General features: G+C 39.0%; 1 protein-coding gene across 1 annotated transcript; it reads right to left on the bottom strand.

The window, feature by feature from the left end:
• Positions 1-3900: 3900 nt before the first annotated feature.
• Positions 3901-5023, bottom strand: LOC143896765 (uncharacterized). The gene has a single exon (XM_077404778.1). It carries the CDS (start codon positions 5021-5023, stop codon positions 3923-3925), a length of 1101 nt encoding a protein of 366 aa, XP_077260904.1. The 3' UTR covers positions 3901-3922.
• Between the last annotated feature and the right edge of the window lie 8996 nt (positions 5024-14019).

Raw genomic sequence — 14019 nt, 5'->3', positions numbered from 1 at the left:
AAGTAGAAACTTGCACATTGTTTCCTCGTAGTTTTTAATTGTGCAAGTAGAAACTTGCACATTGCTTCCTCATAGTTCCTAAGTGTGCAAGTTTTTATTTTATTCGAGGTATAATTATCGGTATTTATTTGTTTTGGCTTCCTCATAGAGGAAGCTGTGTTAGCAAAGGTTCTGATTTCACACTTAACTCTTTTGGGGACTGCGTAAATAATTATGTACATTCACTAAAAAATACTAAAAATACTTGTCCACTTAAAAACTAAAACAATATGCAGATTTCGCCAAATTCAATACCAACCTTACTTAAATGATACTTTATCGATAAAAAAAATCAGCCCGATATTATAAATATTTGAGATAGCGATTTATTTTTAATTCTATTATATTTTCCAGTCTTTTCTACCCCTATTTCATATATAATTGGTTAAAATTTGGTTGATCAGATCAAGTTTTATAAAGCTTCTATGTATGTACGAATTCCTCGAAATTTCAAATGTGTGTAATACGAGATCTAATCAATAAAATTTTAATGAATTATATATGAAATAGGGGTAGAAAAAACTGGAAAATATAATAAAATTAAAAATAAATCGCTATCTCAAATATTGAGAAAGCGGCAGCGTAAAACACATTTTTCAAAAAAAGGAAAATCTGCATAAAATCTATACCGGTAGACCGATTTCAATAAAATTTGAGGAGGACATACTTTCTATGATACTCTATTTGTGTGCAAAAATTCAAACTGGTATCTAAAAAATTGTAGAAGTAGATGCGTGTACAAAAATCCGTACACACACACACACACACACACATACATACATACTTCCGGACATTTTTTACTAATATGATTTTTCGACATTTTAGAACATTCTAAACCTATTTCCATCAAAATCTCGAAAAAAAATTTTTTCACCATTACAAAGCTTCCTCTATGAGGAAGCAATAAAAATTGGATGAATTAAAATTATGTCTGACGTAAAAATAATTATCAAAAATATCGATACCTGAATATATCGGTACATATACAGTTGCGAACAACATTCAGTAAGACACGCAAATAAAAATAAATAAAGAATTTTACAGTTAATGACTTATTAACATTAATCATGCTTTATTGCGATTATGTTTTATGTTGAAATTGAAAAATATATACAAGGTGTACAACTAAAAGGGTTACAGATTATTATTTTAAAAAAACTAAGCAAAATATTAAATTGTTGTTTTCTTTAGAAATAATAGTCCGTAACACTTTTAGCTTCATACCTTGTATTATATACGGTTTATAAGATTATAAGATATATTGTTTATAAGATTAAGATGCGTAACACTACAAAAAGGCGTGATATCTGTACAAAATTACCTTTTTTAAAAAAGGTAAAAATAAGCGCCAAGTACACGCATAATGGTGTATATGTATTATGTTGTTACCCTGTTATGTTGTTACCTCGAAAAAAACAAAGTGGTAGTATTATACCTCTAAATAGCTTTATCCTGTACATACTGTTTATACAATGCGTCATATACTACAAAAAGGCGTGATATCCGCACAAAATTACCTTTTTTAAAAAAAGGTAAAAAAAGGCGCCAAGTACACGTATAGTAGTGTATATGTTGTTACCTAAAAAAAAAGAAAGTGGTAATATTATACCTCGAAAAAACCTAAGTAACAAGTGGTAGATCTTTATATCTCAAAAAATCTCGAAAAAATCTAAGCAGTAGTATCTTTATTTCAGAAAAATTATAACCCAAGTGATACACGTCACAAAATTATGTTACCTTATCAAAAAGAAGAGTCGCGCTTCAAGTGATCTATTACAATTACAAAAAAGAAATGATATCTCTTTAAATTAGAGCGCCAATTACAGAGAGAACATGTATATTGCCTCAAAAAATAATTGTTGCACTACTTTGAAAAATCTTTACATTGTGTCAATTAGAAAAGAATGTATAATAACAATTTTATAAGATTAAAAAATTTTATTTAAATTTAACAAGGGAATACAAGATATTTAAGTACAAAGTTATTTACATGTGTATTTTTTAATGGCCACAAAGAATTACAGAGGTAACAGTACAAAATAAAAATATTTTATTAAAATACATAAATTTTTCTTGTAAAAAAACTTGGCGTTGCTAGACCTCGAAATTTTAAATAAATAAATAAACTTATTCTATACTTAATTATAAGCCGCAATATCCGCCGTCCGCGTAGTCACGCACACCCATATCACTCACTCCCACATCCACGCTGATAATCATTTAATATTACTCCCATCGCATTCTTCTCTGAATTATTTTTATTTATTGTTGTCCTTATTTATTTAAAAGTTCGGAGGTTTGATAGGAATATTATCCGCCGGAATCGGGCTCAACTCGTGCCGTCCGGTCACAACCGCCGATCGGTGGTGTCTCCAAAGTACTGGAGGATGCGGTACCACCCTTACCACCCTCCAACGTTAACACGGAGATGGAGGTCGATGTCATGTCATGTCAAATACATGAGGTACGACGACGGTTTCGATGGATCGTACGACTGCATGTACTTGTTGTTGGCCAGTGCGTATCTGTTTGAACATTGACTCAAACCGCCGCGTATACCGCGTTCGATAAACATGACCATGTCAATGTCGGTGAGCAATTCGAAATTGATGTGTGTATGCTTCAACATAGCATCCCACGTAAAACCCGGTAGAGTATAATAATACGCCGGATCGAGTCCGTAACTCGCGACGCAACTATCGCGAAAATTTTCAAAGATATCGGCCAACAGCAAGACATCGGTCTTGAGATATAAATCGCTGTAATCACCGAGCGTTCGAATGGAGAACCGCTGCCAAACGTCGACGGCGTGCGCGTAATCGCTCTCGGATACGGTGTCACCTGTCAATGAACTGTAAAACGAGTCGCGCGGTGGTAAACACAACTCCTCCAATTTTTTGACGCAGTCAATGTATTCATATGGAAATACGCCTTTTCTTGTCAGCAAATCAAAATTTTCTGCGGATAATTTACAAAATTTGCGTTGCAATATTCGCAGTTTATCCTTGCTGAGATAAGATGCCAATTTGTCGAGACTAGAGGTGAGAAACTTGTATGAATCGATAAATCGCAATTTGACGCACGTTTTCTTATCTTTATCTTCGGTGGTTTGAACGTTTTTTGTAAACGAAATATATTTTTCTTTTGTGATCGGGAGTAAATCTACATGTCCTTCGTACGCTGTTGCTATTTCAGTTATAATAAAATGTGCGTCATAGCCCGATAAATTATGAAACACTATGGGAATGCAATGCAAATCTTTATAATTTAAGTTACAATTCGAATGCGCGGGACCTCTGTATCGACCGGTCAGGTGACAATGGTCGCGTCTCGCACGTCGTCTGGCTCGAACGGTTTTTCGCACATGTGACAATGCGTTGCGCTGTTAAATTTTTCCCACTCGTCTCGCGTGAAATCTGCCATGGGTATATTAGTGGACAAAATGGTCTTTACGTCGTGAGCTAAACGTTTTAGCTCCTTGGCGAACCACGCGACGCAATCCTTATCGCGACGAAACCGATACATAGATAACGACTCGTGGTACGAGCAACGCACGTAGTACCCTATGCTAAACACGCGATGATGTTGATATGTGTACCTGGACGTTTCCGGATCCGCTTCCATCTTCTCCGGAGTACATTCCAGGTCGGCGTATACGACAAACGAAACTCGTTCTTTCCTGTTGTGATTTTTAAATGCCAACCACTTGTCGTTTTCGCTCGGTAACTTGATCGCGCAGTCATTCATCTCCCGACAGTCGACGGTGTGGGCAGCCAATTTTTTGTTGGAGCTGAAGTAGTGCAAACATCTGCAAAAATAAACGCAAATATTATAAATTTTTTATACACAAAAAAATCTATATTATTAAAAGAACTATAGGTACTTACCGATCGCAAAAGTATTTCTTGTGCTCTTTTTTACTGATTTGCGAGCTCACGAGGCGGGATAGGTTCTTGATCCATGCAAAATGTCCCACGTTGTCGTTATGCACGTACAGCAGATTTACATGTCTGTCCATCTTTCGATCAGTAACCCGTATTGGCAAGATAGCAAATTCCATGTTTTTTTTCTTGATGCTGTACACGTTGATGGAGATGTTGTTGTGATTTTCAAACCGTTTAATTTGATTCAAGGTCATTGGAAACTCAATGTCCGTAAGATCTAACACCGACGTGTAATGTGGATACGAAGATTTCCGATCTGTATGTCTCTCGGCTAGATACAGAGCAGCCACCACTGACCATGCGAAACATGCATTGTCCATTGATTGCACGTTTATCACCGCCTTCTTCTTTTTAATTTTTTGCGGTATTTCCACAAAACACCCCGCGTGCAATGGATTATATTTGTTCACGTTTACCACTAAATTGAGCATACGCGACAACGCCCATCCGCTATCACGTTCTTGGAATTCCTCCAGCTTTGCTAAAGTAGGCTCGATGACGTGTCTCTTGTACCACTCATGCAGATCGGACTCACGAAAGAGTTCATAGTTTCTCGTTGCGATACTTTTATTTGCGCGTTTGTCACCCGCAACAAATTCACCATTAAACACTGTGTTAATTTTTACATTGTCATATCGCTGCACGACGTTCCGCACATGACTGAGTACAATTTCTCTCGCATTTATAAGAAATTGACGAGGGTCGATGTGTTTGGAATTTATCACCGCACCAGTCAATATACGGCTTTCAAAAACTGGATCTATCTTGCGCCATCTGAGTCCTGTCTCACTCGCACTGTATCCCGCACCCACATGTATGAAACGTTGACGTACCAAGTCTTTCAAACCTTCGAGTCTTGCGATACATGCGACCAATGACTGTTTGAGGCCGATCGATGACTGATCGATTGATACTCGTGGCCGCTTCATTCGGCTTTGTTCTTCCAATGATTCGATAAACTCGTCACATCGTTGCTCCCACGTGGCAAAGTCTTCCCTCGAATTTAACAGGGTGGATTGCTCCAACAACTCTTGCTCCATGTTATTGCACGATCCTCTTGCTAACGCCATTTGTTGCACTCGCGACTTCCAGTTCTCGACTATTGAGCGTATTCTCCAGATTCGTCATTTTATATTCTACTAATGATGCATCGTTTGCTTATCGTATCTAATTTCATCTCAGCAGATGAAATTATTTGCAAAATTTGCAGTTTTGCACGTGTTCGATGAAATCATCGCGAGACATGTCGCGACATGTTCTTCAAAACAATAACGCTCCATTGAATTATGCGAAATTGCAAATTTTGCAGTTTTGCACGTGTTCGATGAAATCATCGTGAAACACGTATGCTCTTGAAAAGAAATCATATTTGATGCCCGATGAGGTGATCTCATCACGAATGTTCTTGACAAAGATATCACATTTAACGTATATGTGGATTGTGGCGGTGGTCACCATGCAGCAGCCGTACATTGGCGCTATTTTTGTAAGATTTGCAGTTTTGGGTATGTATAAATGGTCTACGAGGATTCTAGAGTGCAGTCGAGAGTTCGATACGGTTCGAGTAAGTTGCAATAAACAGCCTCCAGATACGATGAACACTCACGGTGCGAACTACTACGTTCCGATTCAAGACAAAACGTGTGAGAAACAGCACAATGAGTAAGTACCGCTAAATTTCATATATACTTGTGCAAAAAAAACTTTTATGAACATATAATTGTATTTTTTCAGTTTTGATAAACCCCGCTACACGCCGCGTATTTTGGGAAGAAGATTTGCCTTGACGTCAACAGCGTATAAATTTTTGGATGTTGGAATCAGCGCGGGACCTATGTCCTCTGCGGATATATTTATTGGCGATAACCGAAGCAATCGGATAATTCTGCCACATGCAACGTGGGTGACATTCATCGAAAAACATGCAGATATACAGCGACTCGTGCAGTCATCGGCACCATCATCGTTAACGTTTCGAGATCTGGAGCTTGTTAAAATACGTGACGCAGATATTGTAAAATTGACGTCGTGCGGCACCAGCTTGTACATGAAACCGTCGACCGTACTCTTTCTGTTCGAACTAGAACATTGCGTCGAGAATGTGTATTTTCAACTATGTCAAAATGTTCACGGCGTAAGTGAAAAATTCAAACAGTTTGTAACAACTTTACGTCAAAATTGTATCACCGATAAATGTAACGCAGTTACAATCTTGCGTGAAATTTACGATAAAAATTCGATTATTGATTGCGAATTTCTTGTTGTGCCCGTCCAGCACTACTCAGCACAAGTCGCAAAATTTCATTTCCTGTCACGGTTCTAAAGTTATAGCGATTTGAAAATTGGAATTCCTAAAAACTGCTTTCTGTAGATGGTTGTGCTGCGAAAACTAACGACTTGCGGACATTTTGTCATTAACAAAAGTCATTGTACTCGCCTAGCACAATCCGGCACAATTTTAAAAAATTGTGAAAATGCGAATTTTTCTTCTCACCCCCATCCCTTTTGGCTCATTATTTTCAACCCCTGCTACTTTCGATTCTTTTTTAGCCGTTTTCTTGTTGTGCCCGTCCAGCACAACTCAGCACAAGACGCAAAATTTTATTCCCTGTCACGGTTCTAAAGTTATAGCGATTTGAAAATTGGAATTCCTAAAAACTGCTTTCTGTATATGGTTGTGCTGCGAAAACTAACGACTTGCGGACAATTTGTCATTAACGAAAGTCATTGTACTCGCCTAGCACAATCCGGCACAATTTTAAAAAATTGTGAAAATGCGAATTTTTCTTCTCACCCCCATCCCCTTTGGCTCATTATTTTCAACCCCTGCTACTTTCGATTATTTTTTAGCCGTTTCTTGTTGTGCCCGTCCAGCACAACTCAGCACAATTCGCAAAATTTCATTTTTTGTCACGGTTCTAAAGTTATAGCGATTTAAAAATTGGAATTCCTAAAAACTGCTTTTTCTAGATGGTTGTGCTGCGAAAACTAACAACTTGCGGACATTTTGTCATTAAGAAAAGTTATTGTATTTTTTGAGCACAACCCGGCACAATTTTAAAAAATTTTAAATTGAAAAATTTTTTTCTCACCCCTATTTTTTTCTCTCCCTTAGCCCATTATTTTCAACCCTTGCAACTTTCTATGCATTTTTGGCCATTTCTTTGTTGTACTCATCTAGCGAAACTCAGCACAGTTTACAGAAGTTTGATAAATGCGTTTTTGAAGTAATTAATTGTTATTTTGTTTAAAAATTTAATATTTTTTATCTGCCCAACAAAAAGAGATATCGAGTTAGTTCCAACGGCACAACGTGGCACAAATTATTATTTATCAACCAAAAAAAATGGGTTTATTTCGATAAAAGTGCGGGGCTAGTATAATTTTTTTTTATTTTTTTTTTTTTTAATTGTTATCGAAGTTATATCAATCTCTCGTTTGCGGCACAAGTCAGCACAAATCCAGCACAATACGGCACAATAAAAAAAAATGAAAATTCGAAAAGTGCGGGGCTATCAAAAAAATTTTTTTTTTAATTTTCTCGAATACGCTTTGAGTTACGGAGTTGCGGTTTGCGGCACAATACAGCACAAACGTAGCACAATACGGCACAATAAAAAAAACTAAAAATTCAAAAAGTGCGGGGCTAACTTGACATACATGAGATTACGAGGATTATTCTCAATGTTGTACGCTGAGCGAAAACATGACACCCGCGCCTATATACTGATCGATGGTTTATTCTGTGCGTCGTGTGGAGGCCCACTACATCAAATAATGCCGTGTAACCTCTGTTCAATTTGCACTGTTTGTGATTGATAGTGCTACGTGGCAAAGACATGGTGTCCGAAGGCTGTCTGTATTGCATATCAATAAAACTGCAGTTTATGCTTACAGCTTCTTTCATGTGTTGCTTCTTTCTAACTTATCTGTGTTTAAAACTCTAAATATTTTGTATAAAATCATTGTTGTGTTGCAAATCCGAATGGCGCCGCGAAACACCGATAAGTGGCTTTTCCTACGAAGAAAAGTGAAAAGGACCGCGGTGTCACGCTAGTCGCAGGTCATAAATTATAGCCGCCTGCCATAGGCGCTCGCTCACATTTGAAGTGTGAAATGACATCTGTTTATAAATACTATCGGCCAAACATCGACGCGAGGCGGCATTTGTTTATCGAACATGTCCCGACGCGCTCGCCTGATTCCCCCCCTCCCCCCTAGGACCTCCTCTATCTCGAAGCCTTCCCCCCCACCAAAAACGCAGATCACCCCCCCCGCCCCCTCTCGGATGACGGCGGCGCTAGAGTCCCCCCCTCGGCAGACCCCTCGGCCGCGAGTCCTTCCCCCCCCCGCCCCTTACCCCCCCCTGAGATCCCCGGCCTAGAACTTTTATATATATCCTACTTTCGTGAAATACTTGGCTCAGAGATCCGGAACATATACATAAGTGAAGGATAGCTGTCGCCGGTAGCTAAATATCTAAATGTCAATAATAATCTCACATCAGCCGGTATTGCATCACGAAAGTTGGTGTCTGATTTTCTTATAATAGGTGTAACCAAATTCAGCAAAAATCCAAAATCTTCTCTACTCATCCGCGTAAAGTTTTTAAATAAAGCGCTATCGTCCGCAACCAATTTATTAAAAAATTCTTTTGAGATTTTCGACTCCCAATAAATAGTTCTCTTCTCCACCACCTTAGTTTTCTTCGTTTTTTTCTTTTGCCACTTAACGCTATTACCAAATAAGCAGCTGCTGCTACCGTTTCCAATGACATGGCGCACGATACTGATGTTGCGTCAATGAAATTGATTAAGCCGCATACTACAAACATAAATGACAAGGCGCATACGACATTGGGCGACAAATTTCTCGTGCAACATCGAGTTTGTGACACGGTTTGAAATCGCGCATCAAAAATAGGCGACACTAGATGACATCTGGCATACTACATGTCGCTTAGTGTTGCCTCAGTGGAATTGCGCCTTTATGCAGGGCAGACCAAAAGGCAGTTAAAAACCAGAGTTAAAGAACATAAAATGGATATTAACAGAAACTCTAGTTCCCCTTCGGTCATTTCGGCTCACAGGCTGCAGACTGACCTCGAGTTTGACTGGGAGAGGGTGGAAATTTTGGACATTGAGCCGTCACTCAGGAAGAGACTTACGTCAGAAATGATACATATAAAACGACAATCATCTCCGTTAAATAAACAGAATGACACGGAGTTTCTTTCTGAGGGATATCTCTCGGTCCTGAATTTGTTCTTTTATCCTTAGCCTTTGGCTCCCACTACTATCTTTTCTTTTCCCCTTCTTTTCCCTGCCTTTGTCTAATATATACGGTTTCGTTCTTGCGCCACCGAGTAGTTTGTCACTTTTGTACAAAAGAAACACATATTATCCAAGATATCGACAATGCCGACCCCACAATGTTACTCACCATAGAACATAAAATTGTACGTATTACATTAGAACCATTGTTTTTAACACGCCGTAACTAATTTCAAATTTAATTACAACCATGCGTACTACAATCCTACGAACGTCGTCTTCTGCGGTTTATATTTTTAAATTTAATTAATGTTTGCGCTATTTTTATTATGTTAACTAATTGCGTAAAGTAGACACTGAGGATGATTCGATGTGAACCGAAACGTCTGTAATTGTTGTAATTTTATTCAATACATTAACATTTACACCTCGTTACGGCTCGATGCTCCTTATTTTTTAAATAATTTTTAATTTTGTGAGCTTTTTGGATTATATAGTATAGTTTAGTTATAACAATGTACCTATATTGTTATAACTAAACTATTTTAGGTTAGTAAATAATTGTTCAAATTAGTATAATAGGGCTGCAGAGAAAAGTGTATATGGTCAATCGCGTTTTGAGATATTTTGGATGTAATGAATGGAAATTCAGCAATATAAATAGTTTGGCAGGTTTGGCTCTGATATTCTCAATATCACCTGATGATTGGGATATGTTTTCTTTCGATTATTCCGATTTCAATTCTAAGGAGTATTTCAAGTAAGTATATAGGTATTATTATATTTTTGATTTTAGATATAATAATATATTTAAAATGGAGGTAATTTTACAATCAATAAATGTTTATTTTACGATTCTATATAAAGAAATTGTACAATTGGTGCCAAAAAATTTCTACGTCACGAAGACATGAATCGATTGGATGCAGCCAGAGCACACAGGAAAAGGTATAAATAATATATATTAATGTATAATATATATTTGGTACCGTTTATGCATGTTTACATTTGTGTGACATTTGAAATTGGCTATCAGGTGTTGTGTAATAATAATAGAGAGGTAAAATATTTGTTTTTTTTTTCTTGAACACTAACAAATAGAACAATCTCATTATGTGTAAAAAATAACTTTATAACTTGTATTTATAATTTTGATAATCACACTTTAGAAAATGTTGATAACTTCAAAGCTTTAGTTAAGAGTTAGTTATTATATTCTCTTTTATCTCAGCGAAAAAGACTTTCAGTAATTATAGATATATTAAACATAAATTACATACTGCTGTTGATATGTATATGCCGTAAATAATTTAGAAAATAGAAGAAGAAAAAGTTATTAATAATGGTATTAATAGTTACATATTGTATAAGAATATAGAATTAACATAATTTGTTGTGTAAGAAGCATAATCAAAATAATTAGAATACGTATAATATTGTTGCGCTCGCCGGGTCTCGCACTCTTTCACAAGCACTCGCGGCGCGCACTCCGTCACTCTCACAGAAATAAAGAAAGACTCGTTGTTATTTCCGAAAGGAACTTCTTTAATAAATGGCTCGATAATACAGGGGGCTCGGGATAACACGTCCGAACGTGACGGTATCCCAGCTAAATCTGAACATCTGGTATAACAGGAAAATCAATAGATAATAGAGCATCACGCAATCAATATTAGTAAACAAGCATCCGTCACTAAGGACGATTCGCATCTTGACGAAAGTCGGCCCGTTGCACGCTTCAGCTCGGAGTCAGGGAAGTATACCGGGCGGCGCGCACGCAACACTGCCCCCCTTCTTCAGATTGTCGTCCCGACAATCAGAGAGGCAGCTTGCTAATACTCCTTGGAGACTGCTCCTTGGACGGTTTCCTGCCCTACCCTGGGCTGCTGCCTCAGGTTACCGGGCTCCGTCCATACCAAAATGTTGCGCTCGCCGGGTCTCGCACTCTTTCACAAGCACTCGCGGCGCGCACTCCGTCACTCTCACAGAAATAAAGAAAGACTCGTTGTTATTTCCGAAGGAACTTCTTTAATAAATGGCTCGATAATACAGGGGGCTCGGGATAACACGTCCGAACGTGACGGTATCCCAGCTAAATCTGAACATCTGGTATAACAGGAAAATCAATAAATAATAGAGCATCACGCAATCAATATTAGTAAACAAGCATCCGTCACTAAGGACGATTCGCATCTTGACGAAAGTCGGCCCGTTGCACGCTTCAGCTCGGAGTCAGGGAAGTATACCGGGCGGCGCGCACGCAACACTGCCCCCCTTCTTCAGATTGTCGTCCCGACAATCAGAGAGGCAGCTTGCTAATACTCCTTGGAGACTGCTCCTTGGACGGTTTCCTGCCCTACCCTGGGCTGCTGCCTCAGGTTACCGGGCTCCGTCCATACCACGTCTCCGGGTTTTCTCAAGGCCTCTTCTTATAGAGCTGGCCAGGCTCCACGCAAAGATCCTGCTCAACCCCGGGCTTCGCCGCCGGTGTTCCTCTTCCCTCTTGAGTCTTGCGTGCTTGGTCTTCTTTCTTCGGGATCAGAGGGGGATAGCTTCCGTGGACCCATCGCTCTAAGAGCACTCTGTCCCCTGTCTCGGCATTCGCCCTCAGTCTCACGGGAAAACCACGGTCAAAAACCGTGAGAGAGACAGTCAGAAAAATTTCTCAGGAGCAACTTCTTCAGTTCCCCTGTCGCCATGCCTTCAAATCGATGTTGGAATCTGTAACACAACATTTTTAAACGCAGAAAAATTGAACAAAGAACATACAATAAACGATTAGAGTACGGGCTCAGACTCAGACTGATTGATAAATCTAAGCGTCTTCGAACGCTCGATCGCTATTTGAAGCGGCGTTACTCCCTCGACTTGAAGGGTACGCTTCACAAAACCGTCGGTCAACGCGGCGACGAATTGTGAGCTCGCGATTTTATCGCGAACTTCATGCGAACATTCGGGGTACGCTTTTTGCGACAATCTCCCCAGATCTGCACCCAGCGTTGCAAAATCTTCGCCCGGACGCTGTCTTCGATTGGTAAATTGGAGATAATGGTTTTGTGTAAGTTCGCTTTCCCCGAAACGCAGCTCCAATTTCGCCTTTAACTCCGCGTAAGAGAGGGATTCAATCCCGTCGGCAAAAGAATCAAGCAATGAACGCGCTTTCCCACGTAAACACGATGCCAATACGATGGCCTTTTCCGTCTCATTCCACTTATTCGCGACGGCGATGAGCGAAAATTGCGAAAGAAACTCGCGTAACGGCGCGGTCCCGTCGTAAGTATCGGGCTTCAATTTAATGCCGCGAAAGATTTGGTCCCCGGACGCGTCTATACTCGCGCCCGTCTCTCGCGTCGCGCTACTCGCGTTTTCGCCCGAAGCAAAATTATTGGAGGGACTTAGCTGTGAGATCCTCTCCTGGATTTGGCGTAGCTCGTCGTCACGCTGCTGCACCATCGCCGCGAATTCGGCTTCTCTCTGCGTGCGCTCCGCGCGCATCTCGCGGATCTCCTGCATCACCGCCTGAAGCGTGATCACCTCCGTCGTCATCTCTGGGATCAGTGGAGGAGTCGCTGCTCGGAGTCGTTTCCTTGTGAGAGCGGTCGAGATCATATTCCGTTTAGCGCGGCTCGTCTTTCCTCAATCCCGGACGAGCCCCCAAAATGTTGCGCTCGCCGGGTCTCGCACTCTTTCACAAGCACTCGCGGCGCGCACTCCGTCACTCTCACAGAAATAAAGAAAGACTCGTTGTTATTTCCGAAAGGAACTTCTTTAATAAATGGCTCGATAATACAGGGGGCTCGGGATAACACGTCCGAACGTGACGGTATCCCAGCTAAATCTGAACATCTGGTATAACAGGAAAATCAATAGATAATAGAGCATCACGCAATCAATATTAGTAAACAAGCATCCGTCACTAAGGACGATTCGCATCTTGACGAAAGTCGGCCCGTTGCACGCTTCAGCTCGGAGTCAGGGAAGTATACCGGGCGGCGCGCACGCAACACTATATTAATTTTGTTGGTTTAGAGTCTATCTATTTGTTAAAATAATGAAGAGTATGGTCTTTATCGATATACTGTGGATAATATGTAAGTGGATCTGTTGTTACACATAATAAAATTGCTGATTTATCTATATTGCATGTATAACAATCTATAATTTAAGATAAATAGAACTCTACAGGCGCGCGCTACGCGCAAACTTCTGATTAAATAGAACATTACACATAACAAATAAATAATAAATAGTTTTTATATAAATAGTCCTCTTTTACATTATTTCATAAATAAAAAGATTTATAATCTCTTATTATTGATGCTTGATTCAACAAAATTTGTCAAGACAATAGTGTATTATACATACATTAATATATTATTATTGCTTTAAAAAAATGAAATTATTTAAATCTTTTCATAAACAAAAAAAGACATTGTATGACATAAAAACATTATGTATGTTACAATTAAACTATGCAAAAATTGTTTAGAATATTATTCTAAGTCATTCTACATACGTGAATGAGAAAAATCAGAAAAAATTGACGAGAAATTAGTGCTTCTATTATACATTAAAGCTTAATGAGACTATACGCGACACACACAAATTAAAAATCTTTAGGTTAGACGGTACTACCAAACTTTTCATTTTAAATCAAGCTGTATACGAATAAAAAAGAGAATATGGAACTTCTTTTACATCCTATATATATATATTACAACATACATGTGTGAAGACAAAAGCAGCAATGTTAATTTAGTTGC

This window comes from Temnothorax americanus, unplaced genomic scaffold (assembly GCF_048541705.1).
Source record: "Temnothorax americanus isolate GAGA-0224 unplaced genomic scaffold, ASM4854170v1 Scaffold199, whole genome shotgun sequence".
Classification (NCBI taxonomy): domain Eukaryota; kingdom Metazoa; phylum Arthropoda; class Insecta; order Hymenoptera; family Formicidae; genus Temnothorax; species Temnothorax americanus.
This window is presented reverse-complemented; position numbering and strand designations above follow the sequence as displayed.

Coding starts and splice junctions, on each gene's coding strand:
- LOC143896765 (XM_077404778.1), bottom strand. CDS start 5,023: ATGGAGCAAGAGTTGTTGGAGCAATCCACCCTGTTAAATTCGAGGGAA.